The 20,404-nt window shown below is 43.2% G+C and overlaps 1 protein-coding gene across 2 annotated transcripts in view; it reads right to left on the bottom strand.

The window, feature by feature from the left end:
- The window catches only part of RGS6 (regulator of G protein signaling 6), a 629,091-nt gene that overhangs the window by 134,195 nt on the left and 474,492 nt on the right, over positions 1–20,404 (bottom strand). For both annotated transcript variants that reach the window (XM_073552710.1, XM_073552711.1), the window contains exons 6-7: positions 11,102–11,153; positions 4,727–4,791 (exon numbers count right to left, since the gene is read on the bottom strand). In XM_073552710.1, the coding sequence (XP_073408811.1) occupies positions 4,727–4,791; positions 11,102–11,153 (117 nt within the window). The remainder of the gene's footprint in view (positions 1–4,726; positions 4,792–11,101; positions 11,154–20,404) is intronic.

Here is a 20,404-nt window from a genome sequence, read left to right on the forward strand (position 1 = left end):
AGAACTCGAGACGATGTAACCAAGGAACGGCAGTGAAGCTTACTCAAAGAGGCATTTCTCCAATTTGGCAAATAGGTGGATTTCCCTGAGGCGATGGAGAACTTGACGGACATCTCGACGGTGGGTAGACAAGTCGGGGGAGAAGATCAAGATGTCGTCCAAGTAGACCACAACACAGACATAGAGGAGATCTCGAAAGATGTCATTGTCGAGTTCTTGGAATACTGCAGGAGCGTTGCAGAGACCGAATGGCATGAATAAATACTCGTAATGACGGTCCCGTGTGTTGAACGCGGTCTTCCTCTCATCCCCAGCCCGTATGCGAACAAGGTTGTAGGCTGCTCGCAGATCAAGTTTGGTGAAGACTCGTGCTCCCCTCAGACGGTCAAAGAGCTCAGAGATGAGTGGAAGCGGGTATTTGTTCTTCACCATGATGCGGTTTAGACCCCGATAATCAATACACGGACAAAGAGACCCATCCTTCTTCTTCACAAAAAAGAAGCCCGCTCCCGCAGGCGAGGGCGATTTCCGAATGAACCCTCTGGCTAAGTTTTCTTGAATGTACTCTGAAATGGCTTGCATCTCAGCTATAGAGAGAGGGTAAATCTTCCCGCTGGGAGGAATGTTACCAGGAATGAGCTCGATGGGGCAGTCAAAGAGTCAGTGAGGCGGAAGGACCTCAGCTTCTCTCTTGTCGAAGACATCCGAGTAGGCACTATATGCAGGCGGCAATCCGGAGGGTCCAGGGAGAGGACGGGGGACACCTACGGGACGCAGCAGCCGCAGACACCGAGACTGACAGGACTCCCCCCAGCGCAGAACATTGCCGTTACACCAATCCAAGGTAGGGTCATGAAGTCGCAACCAGGGAAGGCCAAGGAGAACAGGATGAGAGATACCAGCTAAAACACAGAACGTAATTTTCTCCTTGTGCAGTGCCCCAATCTGCAGCTCGATCTCATGTGTAACTAGCGTAATGGCTTCTTGCAAAAGATTACCGTCTACAGACGCAAGGAGCTGTGGGTTCTCAAGGGTCTTCACAGGGACAGAAAATTTGGAGACTACATCGAGTCTAATAAAATTCCAGGCGGCGCCGGAGTCCACGTAGGTCGCCAAAGAAACCCGCTTATCACCAACATGCAAGAGGACAGACAAAGAAAGGGGTTAAGAGGAATCAAGCACACCTAGGGAGGCCTCTCTTACCTGACCTAGGCGGAGAAGTTTTCATGATGCTCCGGACAGGTTCGGAGCAAATGAGACCCACTGCCGCAATAGAAACAGAGGCCGTGGGAACTTCTCTCCTTGCGACGCTGTTCGGAGAGCTTCAGGCGATCCACTTGCATTGGCTTGGGCGCGGAAGCAGAAGTGAGAGCCCTGGGTCGAGGACTGGGTGGTCTGCGAGCAGAAGGCACCGGGCGTGCCAGTCTTATCTCACGAGCCCGTTCCTGGAACCGAAGATCAATTCGAGTGGCTAGGGAAATTAGATTCTCAAGGGCAGTGGGAGTGTCGCGACCCGCCAGCTCGTCCTTTTTACGACCCAAAAGTCCCGCCAAAAGGCTCCCACCAACGCCTTTTTGTTCCAACCCAAATCGGACAAAAGAGTCCGAAACTGAATGGCCTATTGGCCCACGGTTAGAGAACCCTGGCACAGACTGAACAAAGAGTCTGTAGTGGAGGTGAGGCCGCCTGGCTCGTCGAATACTTGACGAAAAGTATCCAAAAAATCCGACAGGTGGGTAACCAGGGGGTCGTCACGCTCCCAGAGGGGGTTCACTCATGCCAAAGCATCCCCTTCAAGATGGGAGATTATGAAGGCCACCTTGGACCGGTCCGCGGGGTATTGCTGGGGCAATAATTCGAAATGGAGGCGACATTGGTTCAGTAAGCCCCGGCATAACTTTGCGTCACCGTTATACCGGCGTGGTTTAGCCAACCGTGGTTGAGGGTGAGGACTAGCGACTGGAGGGGGAGCAGCAGCAGCTGCCTGGAGCGAGAGTAAGCGAGCATCAACCGAAGCCATGTAGCTGAGAATATGAGTCTGAGCGTCACACTGCTGCACCAGCTCCTGTTGTAAGATGGCCAGCTGAGCCGCATTACTAGGATCGGAGGATTGGAGGGCGGAGAGGCGCGCGTACATAGATTTCATGAAGGACATTATGCGCGACTGATTCTCTCGTAATAAAACTAACTCCTTCTGAGTAGCCGTGACTACAGCAGGGTCCATGGCCTGTGTATCTGTTACGGTTGTGCTAGGATTGGTAGATAAAGCTAGAACAACCAGAGTGGACACTCTGGGTCACGGCTCCAGAGCCCCCGTGGGCGAGCTGACCAGGTGGAGCCACCCCCTATACAGGGAGTGTTGGGGCAGGCCCACAAGGGATGAAACCGTGACAGCCGGAGCCAAAGGGGCAGCTGGGTAAGCACCAGGGAGACTAGGGTAGTGAGTCAGAGAGGCAACAGAGAGGAAGTAACAGCGAAACACGGAGCCTGAGAGGGACAAGGACGTGGAGCACTCGGGACTGGCAGAGACTGGAGGCTGCAAGAGAAGGAGAGACGGTAACAACGAAGATAAGGACCTAAGGTAGAACAGACAAAGAGACCAATAGGCAGGAGGCACACAGACAGGTTACCAGAGATGGTAGCACAGGGGGAGACACCAGAGGGGAGACAGGGACACAGTGATAGCGAGGAGGAGAACACAGAATCTATCAGCGACAGCACAGGCAGAGCAAACAAGGTAGGGATACCGGGCCTGGGAGATGGGTGAATGCTGGCCGGACGGACAGCGACACCGCAAAGATACACAGGCATCTTACCTGGGAAGATGCCGGGAAGAAATAGATGGTGGGCGCTGCCATGTTGGGGGCAGAGCCACCGCGTCACAGGTTCCAGTCAGAGCATCGGGCGCAGGTGCGACGACGAGGAGGCCGGATGTTAGTAGCGGGGACACGTCGTGGAGCGGGGGCGCGCCGGGAGGTGCGCAGGTAAGTCACGGCGCCGGTGGGGGCGTGACAATTTTGATATGTTGTACTACTGATATTTAACCCAAACCCCATAGATTAAAAGAACTCAGAAACATTTGGCAATGGATTTGTGTGTATGAATGAAACACCTTTTTATTAATTTATTTTATTGTAGGTGTCTGCAGACTTGTGAATCCTCCGGTGTTGGTGCTGCAAACTTCCAACCGCAATACCCAAGTAGACGTGCATGGCAATTCACTTATACTGAGCGAGGCTGCATTTGTTTGGTTGTCACATGCCTACATGTAATCAAATCTCATATTTGTAGTAACGCGACTGCTTGCTGCTGGTGTGACACTGTAGAATCCTGACAGTGAGCACAGTGTGCAATGTGGGCATTTTACCAGTCTACAGTCACATAGAGTGACTGTAGATTTGAACCCTAAACATGGACAGCAAGATGAATGCTCAATTGTGAGGTTGGTTTCAGAAATCCGTGTCTCCCTGTCAGTATATAGACGGCGGTGTACGGACTTGCCATGGAAATCCTGACCCAAATTTAAAAGCATTATAATATTCCCTTGAACTATTGAGTTCAAATCAGGAGACCCACGACCACTTCATACACTGTGGTCTAGAACGTGGATGTGTGAAACCAGCCTAAGTTGAATGTTTTGGATCTGTTACTTGAGCACTTGATAGGGGTGTCAGAACCCAGCCCCCAGATTTATCAATATTATTTAATAAGAATTTCAACGTATGAAAATTTAGTTAAAGTTTACTCACTCTGGAAGCAAACTGTAGCTAAAGTTGAATCTTAAATTTCCATTCCTAATTCAGTAATGGAACATTAGTAATGCTGGACTGTACAAACTGGTAAGGTCAGATACAAATGCAAGTTTAAAATTAACAAGGAGGTGTCCTTCCTAGATAGTTGTCTTTGGTGTTTCTGATGGACCATTAGGCTCTGGCCACACGCAACTGTCTTCATTGTGAAAATTAGGCATTTAAACAACATAATTTACTCTTTGCATTGCATAGGGTCAAATTCTTTGCAGCCTGTGCAAAAGATTTTTCAAGATGTCATTTGTATGGACCCCATGTGCAATCCCATAAAAGTTGCATTGTTAAAGGGCTTGTCCAGCCTTGGGGATGCTGGAACAAATTTCACTGCTATCGATATGTAATTAAATTGATGTTTTAATGCATAAAACTATTAACAATTCAGTCAACAATTTTTCATTAAAAAAAGAAACATTTTTATATCATAAACAAAGAATTTTAGATTTTGTAACTTATAAATATAATTATTTTAATTTAATAAAAAAAAAACAAACAAAATAGAAAAAAAAATTACTAACTTATTTGGATCAAAAAAGAATTAAAAGTTTGTCAAAATGTAAGTGTTGGTTAATTTCCACAAGGGAGTTATCTATACCTTAACTTACCTGTTTTCTCTAAATCCTCCAGTTTTACCAATTGTGACCACAGTGTAAATCTGCAACCACTCACAGAAGTCTTGGTAAAATTGCAGAATTTACAACTTTTACTGCAACTTCAATGTTTCCCAATAAGAGAAAAATTCACAAGCGACATGGCATGCACCATAAGAAATCCAATCATTCCAAAATTAGATGTTTCATGTTTGAGTTATGTGATTTAGGTCATGCATGTTTTAAATTTAAAGAATTTAAAAGTATATTTTACACTGAAAAACAATCTGTTTCTGTTAGATCTACAGACTATGATCTTGGTATACCTACGGCTTCATAATCTGCTAACTCCAGTCTTGCTTTGTTCTGCATGGTCCTCTTGCATAGATAGATAGCTATAAAATATATAAAAAATAAAAGTACTTTGACACATTAAATGCAAAAGAACATTGCTAATGAATCCAATACATGTAATGATTTTACTCTGATATGGCTCTTTTCAGAGTTGTGATGTGCAACTGTCTGGTTTGCACACAGTCATGATTCCCCTGTATTTGCAGCGTAAATGACCATTAGGCCAGGGTCACACTTATGAGTGTGATGCGAGAAACTTGTGTATCAATACCCGTCACTCGGGACTGGATTGTGCAGCTGCATGTATTTCTACGGCGGCAGTGCCGGGTATTGATGCGAGAGACTCAAACGAGTTTCTTGCATCACACTCGCAAGTGTGATCCCGGCCTAAGTGTGAGATCTGCATACTTGCAGTCATATGCTTACTAGATTATCATCCACTTTCTTCAACAGAACATTGAGAGGAGCTGCTAAGTCTCTAATTAGCACGTGACCAAAAGTAAGACACAGTTCACAGGGCTTTCACCTGCCAGTCACATATCAAAGACCTAGCAGCTTGGCTGGGTCCTGCGAATCAAATCACATCATCTCTAATTTGGACACTAATGGTATGGTTTTCAACAGGGCTATGTCCCCTACAATGTGCTGTGCAAACTCATTTTAATGAGCTTTATCAACTGCATTTTGTTTAGGGAATGCTAGTTGGTTAAAATTGTTATTTATGAATCAACAATAATTGCAAAATGTTTTAGGTGTATTCAGGAGCGCGATCAGGCCCAGGGCAGGTGAGGCCTGATGAGCAGAAGCAAGGAGGGGCGCCTGGACCAGGCTCCCCTCTTTTTGCTTCTGCTCACCGGGCCCTAGAGGCAGGATCAGTAACTGAAAGTTCGTTTGAGGACGCACGTTCAGTTAAAATCGATTGCCCGTGCAGGAAGCCACCGGCTTCCTTCATGACAATAGATAGAACCCGCCAGCCAATAATAGGCTGACAGCTGAAGTTGGCGCACACGTTGCCAACACATGACATCACTGCCATGCGCCGGTGCATCCAGTGGATGAGGAAAAGGATGTTGCTGAACTGCAGCCAGGTAAGGAGAAACTTTTTTGTTTATTTTTGTATTGGGCCAGGATGTGAGATCATATGGGGCCTGGAGGCAAGACAGAGACATATGGGGGCAGGATTGGAAAAGACATGGGGCCAGGATGGGAGAACACATGGGGCTAGGATGGGAGAACACATGAGGCCAGGATGAGAGAACCCATGGGGCCAGGATAGGAGAACACATGGGGCCAGGATAGGAGAACACATGGGACCAGGATGGAAGAACACATGGGGCTAGGATGGGAGAACACTTGGGGCCAGGATGGGAGAGCACAAGGGTCCAGGAATGAGACACATTATTACCAGAAGGGGTTAGGATGTGGGACATTATTACCGTAGAGGCTAATTGAGGGATATTATTACTGCTGTGATGTATTTTATCTTTCAGGATACTATTTTCATTGGGGGGGATACTGTTATGGGGCAGTGACATGGTCGCTTTTTGTCTTCAACTGACATAGTGTAAAAGTTGGGGGAAAATTGGGGAATGTGCTCTGCAAGAGGTGCTCTAGACAACTGTGTGTTATTTTCTGCAGAGACAAGTCCTGCCTGGAAGAAGTGCTGGCAATCTGTGTTGGATGAAGAAGAAAAGCAAAGATGAGTATTTTCAACTAGAGATGCCGCTGGGTCAGTGTGCTACCTGTATACTTACACTATACACTGTATACTAAATACAGAGCTCTTGTGTATAATGTCACTGGTGAGTCACTATTACCTGTACACAATATACAGAGCTCCTGTGTATAATGTCATTGATGGTCACTGTACTACCTGTACACTATACACTATAAGCAGAGCTCCTGTGTATAATGTCACTGGTAAGTCGCTGTATTAACTGTACACTGACACTATACATTGTATTCTATATACAGAGTTCCTGTGTATAATGTCACTGGTGTTCACTGTATTACCTGTTCACAATACACTATATACAGAGCTCCTGTGTGCAACATTACTGGTGGCCACTCTATTACCTGTACACTATACATTATAAGCAGAGCTTCTGTGTATAGTGTCACTGGTGGTCACTGTATTACCTGTTCACAATACACTACATACAGAGCTCCTGTGTATAACATCACTTGTGAGATGCTGCATTACCTGTACACTGACACTATACACTGCATACTATGTACAGAGCTCCTGTGTTATGAATGGGTCACCGAGGAGGATGGCAGAAACAGGCTAAGCCACCAGAAAACCAGAGAGGTTGGTAACTAAGCGGATTGCAGACCCCTGATCCCATTCACACAACTAGCAGTAGCCGTGGAGCGTACCTACGATGCCCTAGACGCCTCGGCACAGCCGGAGAGCTAACTAAGCCTAAAGCAAGAAAGGTGAAATCTAAACTGCCCCGGAGCAGACCCCAAAAGGAATAGATAGCCCCGAAACATATATTGTTGGTGAGACAAGATGAAACACAAACGCAGGCAGAAAACTAGACTGAGCAAACGATGGGGCCCAAACTGACTAGAATGGACAGGAAAGGAAAGACATTGTCTGCAATCACGCAAAACCCCTGAAAATCCAACACATCTGATGTACAAAAAAAACACTGAAGTCACACGACTTCGCCCCCACTATATCAGCACTCTGGTATGAACTGGGAGCAAAGCAAAAGAGACCAATATAACAGGGGACTGAACAAACTGACACAGGCTGTAACATATGGAGCGGTGGTCCAGCAAAGCCCCCAGTGGAGCAAGCTGAACCCGCACAAAGCAGAGAGAGACAAAACCAGATCAGATGCAAAGGATTAGCAAATGAACCACTTAGCTGATAATGCAGGATCAGGGCAGGAGACATCAGACTTCTGAATGCACAGGAAAGCAATCACCAGCAGGGATTGCAGGAAGTCTGCAGACTTAAATACTCCAATACTCCAATACTCCAATCAGTAACCCCAGATCTTCAATCATCATCATCATCAGGTGGCAAACCTCTGTCAATTTGGCCAGCTCCACTACCTCCAGTAACCACCGGAGGGAGCAGGGGGAACTTCGGCTCAGAAGTCTGAGCCAGGGAATTCACAACACTCCTGTGTATAATGCGTCTGGCGGGCACTGTATTACCTGTATACTTAGACTATACACTTTTTACAGAGATCCTGTGTATAATGTCACTGGTGAGTCACTATTACCTGCACAGTAAACACTATACACAGATCTTCTGTGTATAATATCACTGGTGAGTGGTTGTATTACTTGTTCATGAAACACTATACACAGAGCTCCTATGTATAATATGACTGGTGATCACTGTATTATGTGCACACTGACACTATGTATAGAGCTCCTGTTTATAATGTCACTGGGGATCACTGTATTACCTGTACACTATACACTATATACAGAGCTCCTGGATATAATGTCACTGGTGAGTCACTGTATTACCCTGTGTATAATGACACTGGTGAGTCACTGTACTACCTGTATACTATATACAAAGCTCCTGTGGATGGGAGAACACATGGGGCCAGAATGGGGTAACACATGGGACCAGGATGGGAGAACACATGGGACCAGAAATTAGATACAAGGGACAAGGAATTAGACACATTATTACTGGAAGGGGCCAGTATGTGGGACATTATTACGGGCTTAATTAAGGGATATTATTACTGCTGGGATGTATTTTATTTTTCAGGATAGTGTTGTCTTTGGGGGGGAAGATCCTGTTATGGTGCATGGCGACATGGTCGCTTTTTGTCTTCATCTGGCATAGTGTAAAAGTTGGGGAAAAATTGTGGAATGTGCTCTGCAAAAGGTGCTCTAGACAACTGTGTGTTATTTTCTGCAGAGACAAGTCCTGCCTGGAAGAAGTGATGGCAGTCTGTGTTGGATGAAGAAGAAAAGCAAAGATGAGTATTTTGTACCTGTACACTTACGCTATAAAATGTATACTATATACAGAGCTCCTGTGTATAATGTCACTGGTGATCACTGTATTATCTGCCACTATATACAGAGCTCCTGTGTATAATGTCACTGGTCATCACTGTATTACCTGTACACTGACACTATATACAGAGTTCCTGTGTATAATGTCACTGGTGACCACTGTATTACCTGCACACTATACACTATACACAGAGCTCCTGTGTATAATGTCACTGGTGAATCGCTGTATTACCTCTACAATGAAACTATACACTGTGTACTATGTATAGAGCTTCTGTGTATAATGACAGTTATGCTAATATTAGTATTGTGTTATTGTAGTACTGTATTTGGTTACTATGTGTCAGTAATATGTGGTCTGGTCATAGTGTGGGAGTATTTGTTCCTTATTTGTGGTATTATTTGGTACTATGTGGTGGTAATATGTGGTCTGGTCATGGTGTGGCGGTATTTGTTCCTTATATGAGGTATTATTGGTCATTTTAAAAAATGCATGTGACACAATCCCTCAATGAAAAATAAATAAAAATATACCTAAAAAGAGTATTGGTTATTTTAAAAATTTTTTTAATAGGTTACAGTAGAGTAGGGCACGGCCAAAAGAGTTGACCTTGTCATGGTGGAGGCTTACAAAATCTTTTCGCCAAAACAAAAACTGATGGATATATATGTGATATGACGTTCAATGGGAACTGTTAATGTGTGATTGGTGAGGACGTGGTGCAGAAGTGGAGTTTTTCCAAGAGTGGGCGGTGGAATTGTGGAAGATCTGAGGAGTGAAGGCGGAGCTGGGCAGGAGTCTCAAGGGGCCCAAAAATGATGCCAGTATGGGGGCTGTAAATTCCTGGTGGCAGTCCTGGGCGTATTAAAATTAATATATACACCCATGCAACCAGCTTTATATCGGTAAAGGAATAGTAGCATAGCTACCGGGGGGTAGAGGTTGCGGTGGCCCCGGGCCCCGCGCTCTGAGGGGGCCCACCAGGAGCTACGCTACAGTAATTGTATCAGCGCGCAAAGCACGACGATACAGTTACATTCTGCGGCAGAGCAGGGAGAATCCTCCCTGCACTGCCGCCCCGCCGCTATGGGCCCCTGAGCAGCCGGGGGGCCCGATGTCAGCAGTGGGCCTCCCCCGCCCATCACCACAGGGTCAACTGTATCAGCATCTAGCCGATATAGCTGATCGCAATGATGAGAGAGGGAGCTTTACGCTCCCTCTCCTATCATCCCCCAGTCAGCATCTGACGTCACCGACGCTGACACTGACAGCGGGCGCGATGACATCAGTACTTGGCGCCTGCAGTCAGAGATGAGCAGGGAGCAGCACAGGAACCAGGAGGAAGAGAGGTGAGTATTTAGCTTATGGGGGTGCATTATACCACAGAGGGTGGCTATGGGGCTACATTACACTACAGAGGGTGGCTATACAGAGGTGCCTACATCTGCATGCAGCCTGCGTACCTATCTTTAATATTGGGTACGCAGGCCGTGCGGATATACGCGGATGCCTCCGCATGTGTCGTTTTGACGCTGCGACTACCGCAACAAAATGCAACATGTTGCGTTCGACGCAGGACGCCGCAGCGTCTGTAACTCTGCTGTGATCTCTTATATGTTCTGTAGGACTGGTATCTACCACTGACCATATTGGGGTAATATCAATATAGGTCTTTATATTGAGATTATTTTCAGTAACAGCGCGGTCATCTGCTGAAGTTCTCCTCGACTATTACGGTGCGTCACCTAGTTATAATCAAGGTTACCTGGTTAGGGGCCTACTCAGTAGTTTCGCTCCCCTGAACCAAAACCCTAGCTACGCCTCTGACTAGCTTGAAAGTCAGACACACAATAATTGTTTTAACTAAATTTCTGCCTTTAAAGATGTTTTCTAAAGACAAGAAAACATTCTCTAAATGGTGAAAATGCCATACATTTTAAAATATAAGTAGCCACCTTATAAATCCCCCATGGCTTTAGCAGCGCAGTAATGACATGCCTGTCTACCCACATGACCACACAGCTAATCATTGGATTGAGCCATGTACAGCTCAAGACCGCTGACTCCGGTGGTTGGCTGCAGTGATCATGTAGGAAAAGGGCCACAATTACTGCAGCAATAAGCAAATACTGGCAGGTAGTAGCTGGACATTTATTAGGAACACATAGGTTTTTTTGTATTTTTTTTCCCTGTCCCTATTTTATTGCATTTTCCCACATCAGTCAATTTTTTCCTGATGTTAGAAATCCAAATCAATTATTTCTCATCAACTGCACTTATGATTCCAAATACAATCAATTTGCAAAATGAATGAATTATCAATGCATATACATTATTGTTATACTTACCATAGTCTGTATTTTCTGGTTCCCAGCAATTTGAAGGCCAGAAATATGGAGCCTAAAAATGATAGATAATTGAAATAATGAGATATGAAAATATTCTACACCTGCATCTATATAGGATATATGAAACCATTTATATGCTGCATGTACGAATGACATATCTGAGGTTTGACCGAGTTAAAGATAGAGAAAAAGTAAACGAGAGAAAAAAAGAATAACAGAAAGAGACAAAGGGAGAGAAACACAGGAACATACATACAAACATCATTAAGTTGCTCTTGGTTGCAATACGATGTCATTGTATTTGGCAGCAACAGCTGCCTGTGGTTTGCTGAATCTATGCATCATTGCACCTTTCCTATATTTTATGCATAATTTTAAGTTGCTGTTAGTAGACGGGGTCTTGTTGATTTTCATGGAGGTTAAAAGTTCAGTTACACTGTGTTGGTGAATATATTATGAGAATAAAAGTGGAGATAGAAGAGCATCAACATATATTATGTAAAACGTAGTAGAATCGTATTTAGTTAATATATTTGTTTGAGCATGTGGCTAAATGCAGTAGCATTTGAGTTCATTAGTGCTCTTTTATATTCTCTTTTTATTGATTTTTGCTGCTTTAAGTGATTTAACTGTAAGTTTAACAATAAAATAACTGATAACATGTTGTAGAATCATAGAAGATAATATCATAAGGCCATAGGACAAAAACTTGAAAAAAAACCCATAAATCTACAGTTTGGAGAAGTACATAAAATGTTAGAAATGAGCACCTATAATATAAGTGTAAAGTGATTAAATGAAGGAGAAATATAACAGGAAAGATGATAATCCAGGGTAAGGTGCCGCAGTGAATAAGTAGTCATGGGAAAGTATACAATAGTTGCTTTGGCCTCATTCACGCGTATACGTGTTTAAAGAGAACCTGTCATGACGGTTATGCATATTAAACTAAAGGTATACCTTATACCCATGATGGCGCTGGTATACTGATTTAATAATACATTCAGTGAAAAAATCTGCAGCCTGGTTGTTTTAAAATCATCCTTAGAAGTTTTGGTCTCTGTGCATTGCGCAGATTAATCTCGTGAAGAGCTTGAGTAAATTGCATCGGCAGCGGCGCATACCCAGATTGCCCTACGGTGGTCTTCAGTAAAATGAGGCTGGAGGCAGTGCATGCACAAGTTGAGATCTTTGCTCGTCACTGAGCTGAGATCATAGAATGTTAGAGACGGAAGGGACCTCAAGGGTCATTATGTCCAACCCCCTGTTCAATGCAGGATTCACTAAACCATCTCAGACAGATGTCTGTCCAGCCTCTGCTTGAAGACTTCCATTTAAAGAGAACTCACCACCTCTTGTGGCAGCCTGTTCCACTCACTGATCACCGTCACTGTCTAAAAGATTTTTTTAATATCTCATCTGTGTCTTCTTCCATTCAGTTTCATTCCATTGATTCTTGTGTTTCCATGTAACATAGTAACATAGTTATTAAGGTTGAAGGAAGACTTTAAGTCCATCTAGTTCAACCCATATCCTATCCTAACTTGCCCTAACATGTTGATCCAGAGGAAGGCAAAAAAAACCCATGTGGCAAACAGTAAGCTTCACATTGGGGAAAAAAATTCCTTCCCGACTCCACATACGGCAATCAGACTAGCTCCCTGTATCAACGCAATATTAAGGAAACTAGTGTATATACCCTGTAATATTATACTTTTCAAGAAAGGCATCCAGTCCCTTCTTAAATTTTAGTAGGGAATCACTCATTACAACATCATATGGCAGAGAGTTCCATAGTCTCACTGCTCTTACAGTAAAGAATCTGCGTCTGTGAGTATGCTTAAACCTTCTTTCCTCCAGACGTAGAGGATGCCCCCTTGTCCCCATCACAGGTCTAAAAGTAAAAAGATCATTAGAAAGGTCTTGGTATTGTCCCCGCATATATTTATACATTGTAATAAGATCACCCCTAAGCCTTCGATTCTCCAAACTAAATAACCCCAAGTGTAATAACCTGTCTTGGAATTGCAGACCCCCTAGTTCCCTAATAACCTTTGTCGCTCTTCTCTGCACCCGCTCCAGTTCAGCTATGTCTTTCTTATACACCGGAGACCAGAACTGTACACAGTATTCTAAGTGTGGTCGCACTAGTGACTTATATAGAGGTAAAATTATGTTCTCCTCATAAGCATCTATGCCTCTTTTAATGCATCAAATTATTTTATTTGCCTTTGCAGCAGCTGCCTGACACACGCCACTAAATGTGAGTTTGTCATCCACCCATACACCCAGGTCTTTTTCAGTGACTGTTTTGCCCAGTGTTTTACAATTAAGCACATAATTATACATCTTGTTCGTTCTACCCAAGTGCATGACCTTACATTTATCCCCATTAAAGCTCATTTGCCATTTATCAGCCCAAGCTTCTAGTTTACATAAATCCTCCTGTAATATAAAATTGTCCTCCTCTGTATTGATTATCCTGCAGAGTTTCGTGTCATCTGCAAATATTGAAATTCTACTCTCTATGCCCCCTACAAGGTCATTAATATATATGTTAAAAAGAAGCGGGCCCAAAACTGACCCCTGTGGTACCCCACTGCTAACCGTGACCCAGTCCGAGTGTGCTCCATTAATAACCACCCTTTGTTTCCTATCCCTGAGCCAGCTCTTAACCCACCTACACATATTTTCCCCTATCCCCATTGTTCTCATTTTATGTATCAAACTTTTGTGTGGCACCGTAGCAAAAGCTTTTGAAAAGTCCATGTACACCACGTCAACTTCATTCCCTTGGTCCAGTCCAGAACTTACCTCTTCATAAAAGCTTATCAGATTAGTCTGACAGGAACGGTCCCTTGTAAACCCATGTTGATATTGGGTCATAAGGTTATTCTTCTCCAGATACTCCAGTATAATATCTCTTAGAAAACCCTCCAGGATTTTACCCACAGTTGAGGTTAAACTTACTGGCCTATAAAAATGTGAAAATGAGAATAATGATGATCCCTCTACACTGCGTCATCCCTTCAGATATTTGTAGACAGCTATTAAGTTTCCTCTTAGCCTTCTTTTTTGCAAGCTAAACATTCCCAGATCCCTTAACCGTTCCTCGTATGACATACCTTGCAGTCCGCTCACCATCCTGGTAGCTCTTCTCTGAACTCGATCAAGTCTTTCAATGACTTTTTTAAAATGTGGTGCCCAGAACTGGACACAGTATTCCAGATGAGGCCTGACCAAGAGGGGAATAATTGCTTCACGTGATCTAGACTCTATGCTTCTCTTTATACATCCTAGAACGGTGTTTGCCTTTTTTGCTTCTGCATCACACTGTTGACTCCTGTGCAGTCTGTGATCTATTAGTATACCCAAGACTTTTCCAAAAGTGCTGTTGCTTAGTTCTATTCCTCCCATTCTATAGATGCAATTATCATTTTTCTTGCCTAGATGTAGAATCTTGCATTTTTCCATTAAAAACCATTCTATTAGTCGCTGCTCATTGTTCAAGCATATCTAAATCATATTGAATCCTTTCTCTGTCTTCTCTAGTTTTAGCTATACCTCCTAGCTTTGCATCATCTGCAAATTTGATTAGTTTACCTTCAGTTCATTTATCTAGATCATTCATAAAAATGTTGAACAACACTGGGGCCAGGACAGAGACTAGCGATACCCCACTTGAAACACTTTTCCAACTGGATGTGCAATCATTTATTACCGCTCTTTGAGTACGGTTACTGAGCCAGTTATGAATCCACCTAACCGTCGCTTTGTCAATCCCATACTTGGTCATTTTTCAATAAGGATACTATGAGATACTTTATTAAATACTATATCAATCCCATTTCCCTCATCCACCCAGTCAGTAATTCCATCATAGAAGGAAATTAGATTAGTCTGGCATGACTTGTTTGCTATAAATCCATGCTGGCTCTGGTTAATTAATGTATGCTTATCCAAGTACTTACATACATTCTGTTTAATAATTTGTTCAAATATCTTTCCTGGTACAGAAGTAAGGCTCACTGGCCTGTAATTTTCTGGATCAATCTTCTTTCCTTTATTGAAGATAGGGACAACATTTGCCCTTCTCTAATCTTCTGAAACTTCTCCTGTTTTGCAGGATTTTTCAAAGATTTTGGCTAGTGGTTCTGCAATTTCCTCTGTCAACTCTTTCAGTACCTTAGGATATAATTCACCTGGACCAGGAGATTTAAATTCATTTATATTAGCCAAGTGTTCCCTCACCATCTCTTTGTTTATGGATAGTGGGATTTTTTTAATTCCATCGATTGCACCGTGAAGATCAGTTGAAGTTCCATTTGCTTTTTTAGAGAACACAGATGCATAATAGGAATTTAAAAGTTTGTCCTTCTCAACAGATCTTAATCTTTGTATGTGTTGGCACTGATGCAATTTTACTGAAGACTGCCAGGAGGTCAATATGAACAGGTGCCGCTAGCAGCTATGATGGTGCAGGTGCGAAAGTTGAATAAGGAAGCGGATAAAGACACCAGAGGCAGCGGAAGGGCTGTGGCAGCGCCAAAGACCCTACCCACAATCCCGCACCAATGCACAGAGACCGAAAATTCCAATGATTATTTTAAAACAACTCAAGTTGCAGATTTCTTCACTAAATGTATGCATTAAATTAGTATACAAGCACCATCAGGTGAAAAAAAGCAGAAAAGCCAACAACCATAAAATTCATTAAAACATTACATTTATTTGCAGATTAAAATATGAAAAAGTAAAGTTTAAAAAACATGTTAGCGCAAGGGTCAGGTTCTAATTAAACACGTAAGTGAAAGAATGCTTCCGGGGTCATCAGTGTTCTGCATTTGTGTGTCTGTTTTTAACAGTGTATCATCCGTGTTTCTGTTTCTACCATCTGTGTCTGTTTTAACCATCCGTGTGTCTGTTTTTACCATCCATGTGTCATCCGTGTGTCTGTCTTAACCTTCCATGGTCATCTGTGTCTGTTTTAACCACCCATGTGTCAACTGTGTGTTTGTTTTTACAATCCATGTGTCATCCGTGTGTCTGTTTTTACCATCCATGCGTCATCCGTGTGTCTGTTTTTACCATCCATGCGTCATCCGTGTGTCTGTTTTAACCATTCATACGTCATCCATGTTTCTGTTTCTACCATCCGTGTGTCTATTCTTATCATCCATGTGTCATCCATGTGTCTGTTTTTACCATCCATGTGTCATCTGTGTGTCTGTTTTTACCATCCATGCGTCATCCGTGTGTCTGTTTTTACCATCCATTCTTCATCCGTGTGTCTGTTTTTACCATCCATGCGTCATCCGTGTGTCTGTTTTTACCATCCATGCGTCATCCGTGTGTCTGTTTTTACCATCCATGCGTCATCCGTGTGTCTGTTTTTACCATCCATGCGTCATCCGTGTGTCTGTTTTTACCATCCATTCTTCATCCGTGTGTCTGTTTTTACCATCCATTCTTCATCCGTGTGTCTGTTTTTACCATCCATTCTTCATCCGTGTGTGTTTTTACCATATGTGTTATCAGCGTCTTCACGGATGGCTAAAGAAAAATAAATTGAAAAGCTTCTCCTATTACTTTGCAATATTAAACACAGACAGCACTCAGATGTTATACGTGTGCGGTATGGGTTATTAACGGACCCGAAGACTTGTTTGACCTTGTCATTCATGCGGCTGGAATAAACGGACATGTGAGCAGCAATATCATTATAATGGGTATGTGTGATATCTGTGAAAAACAACAGATACAACAAGTATGTGTAACACAGACGTCTAAAGAAGGCATCAAACACTACGGGCGGCATACCATATATTATACTAGCAAGAAATAATGACTGCATATGAAATACAGGGTAACTTCTGCATAATCATGCTCAGTGAAAGGCATCTATAGTTTCCCAGTAACCTTAAAATGTTTATAAATAAATAAAAACACACAAAAAAAATGTAGTCCTGGGAGGTAAAGAATTCCTGGGATAGCATGGTGTGACAGACGCTACAGTTATTGAGAACGAAGCCGCCCTTGTCTGACCCCTGCTTACTTGCACGCTAATTAGATAGGGCTTGACAGTGCAATACTTGAATATTAATGCTCTTTTATGAAATGTGCAGACAACTATAAGTCCATGCTAATAACTGATGTATGCATTAATTTAAAAGTCTAAAAAGCAAATTGTTAAGTTCTGTGGTTGTAATCTAAATGGCTAAATACTGTATATACCATATACCATTATGAAATACAATGCTAATCTTTACTTTTAAAGGGAATCTGACACTAGGTTTTCCTGAGAGCAGCATAATATAGAGGCAGGGACTGTGATTCCAACGATGTGTCACTTACTTTACTGTTTGTTGTCATTTTGATAAAATCCCTGCATTCTCTGCTGCAGATCTAGCAGTTCTCGGAGATCACCGAGAGCTGCTACTGTGTAGGCGCGGGCGGTGCCATCTTGGAGGAGGAAGTTTTTTTTCTTCTCCAGCAAAATTGCACCGCCAGCGCCTGTGCAATAACAGTTATCAGATCTCTATACACACCGATAGCTGCTACTGCGGGCCCCATTTTCACATTGATTTTTTTCTTTTACTTGAGCAATAACATCAAGAATAGTTATTACTAGGACATTAAACATGCGATTATGCTGCAGAGCAGGCTGGCATCTGCCTGCAGAAGCATTTTTTTTTCTTCAGCATGTACAGGTATTCATTATGCAAACTAGAGGGCAGGTCACTGATGGATCAGTGACCTGTCAGCAGTCTGCATTATGAGTACCTAATCAGAACACCACAATAAGACGCCCCCTCCAGGCCCGCCCCAGAGCACGAGCATATCGTTAGCTCAAAACTGAAAATAAAGATTAGACAACAACCACAAGACAGATTTCATCACCCAAGGTATCATTTTAATTAGTATAACGGCCCCAACCTGACACTGTCTGTTGGTTACTGTGCACAATGAAGCTGACAGGTTCTCTTTAATAGTCAAATATGAGGTCATCAATCCAAAAGCAAAAACTTAGCTGAAATTGGGTCATGCAATACGACAATTGTTGCAAAAACAAAAGCAAATCTACATCAGAATGGCTGAAAAACATAAGAATCAAGTCCTGAACTCAACCCAATCGAAATGCAGTGGCAGGATCTTAAGGGCTTGTTCAGATGAGTGTATTATACAGAAGAGTGTTGTCTGTGTGAGCTACAGACTGCATGCAGTGAGCATATGCACCCATAACCAATGTACCAGTGAACATAGCCGATTTTCCCTCATAGACCAAACGTCTTTGTGGAAAGAAATTGAAGCACGCACTATTCTGGTCCAATTTAGTGCATATAAATAGCAGGGAACGCCTGCACTCATCAGACTAGTGGCTGGTCACATGGAACTGCACATAAAGCCAGTCAAGACTGCAGTCCAGACATGACAGATATGAACCCAGCCTTAGGCCTCTTTCAGACGTCCTTGTCTCCTGTAAGTGTGGTTTTCACACATACCGAAGACACTTACACACGTAGACCCATTCAAATGAATGGGTCTATGCACATGTCAGTGTGTTTCCATGGACAGTGTGTGTCCGTGGGCAAAACACGCTGACATGTCAGCTTTTTACTAGCAGTACGGGCCGCAAAATGTCCCACACACGTGCACACAGATGACACACAGGGATGTCATCAGTGTGACACGCACCGCCACCTGAGAAGCAGCGGTACAGTTAGCTCTGTTCCCCGGCGCCAGGTGCTGAAAACCGCTATCATCATTCTCCCCTGCTTTGCTAGCGATCAGCGCGAACAGGAGAGAATGATGAGAGCTATTTTGAAATGATAACAATGAAAGCAAGTGGCATCTGATGGGAATATTCATCACCAACCTGCGCTTTAAATAAATAATTAAATAAACTGGCGTGAGCTCCCCTGTATTTTTAATAACCAGCCAGGAAAAACTAACAGCTGGGGGCTGCAATCCCTCAGCTGTCAGAGTTAGCAAGGCTGGTTATCAAGAATAGAGGGGTGCCCATGCTGTTTTTTAAATTATTTTTTTATATATATATATTTTTTGAAAACCAGTCTAGCTAAAGCAGACAGCTGGGGGCTGGTATTTTCAGGCTGGTAAGGGGCCATGGATATTGACCCCCAAGCCTAAAAATAGCAGCACTTTGCCCTGCTCTTCCCACTTGCCCTGTAGCATATTTGTGGGGTTGATGTCACCTTTGTATTGTCCGGTGACATCAAGCCCATGGCTTAGTAATGGATAGGTGTCTTATAGAGGTCGCTATAAGACACCTCTCCATTACTAATCCTATAGTTATATGGTATATAAAGACACAGCATGTATAAAGTATTTTATTTAAAATAAAACAAAACACAGTTTTCTATTTTTATTTAAAAATAACAAACACAGTTATACTCACCTAATGCCCATTCCATTGAATCCCTTGTCTCCTGTAATAAAACAAAAATAAAAAAAACAATAATATCCCTCACCTCCCTGTCATTTTTTCCCACGTCGTATTTCAATTTTGGGTGATAGTTTTCAAACTGGATGGTGCCAAGATGCGGCCATACAGGCTGAGAACCACTGGTGAATGAGCTACTGCAAGTGCAGCTTTAGTGACTAGCAGTGAAGTAATCAAGGTTACTGCCAGTCACTGAGGCTGCATTCCCAGCCGGGCTGAAAAGCAGTGACCTCAGCACCATTTGAAAAAGTCAGTGAGCTCACAGCAGTTCAGCTCCGTGAGTTCTCTGCAAATCAATTCTCAAGATGATCTGTGGTGAACTCACTGAGTCACTACATGGCAAGTGTGAAGAGTCAGGCAAAGCACAAGAATTGGCACATATAATAGATATGTCCATTCTGGGGCAGCTGTGGGCTGCTATTTTTAGGCTGAGGGAGGGTCAATATCCATGGTCCCTTACCAGCTTGAGAATACCAGCCCCCAACTGTCATCTTTAGCTTGACTAGTTGTCAAAAATGAGGGGGACCCCACGCTGTTTTTTTAAAAGTTATTTATTTAAATAAATTTAAAAAAACAGTGTGGGGATGCCTCTATTTTTGATAACCAGCCTTGCTGAAGCTGACAGATCAGGGTTGCAGCTCCAGCTGTCAGTTTTGCCTGGCTGGTTATAGAAACTAAGAAAATATAGGGAAACTCAGGCTGGATTTTTATTCATTTATTTATAGTGCAGGTGGCGGGTGATTAATACTCCCATCAGCTGTCACCTGCTCTCATTGGTGTTAGCGGTAGCAGGTGTAGGCTGATGGGAGTAATAGTCCCATCAGCTGCCGCTGTTATCAGTT

Source organism: Dendrobates tinctorius, unplaced genomic scaffold (genome assembly GCF_039654945.1).
Source record: "Dendrobates tinctorius isolate UK_male_01 unplaced genomic scaffold, ASM3965494v1 ptg000194l, whole genome shotgun sequence".
Taxonomy (NCBI): Eukaryota; Metazoa; Chordata; class Amphibia; order Anura; family Dendrobatidae; genus Dendrobates; species Dendrobates tinctorius.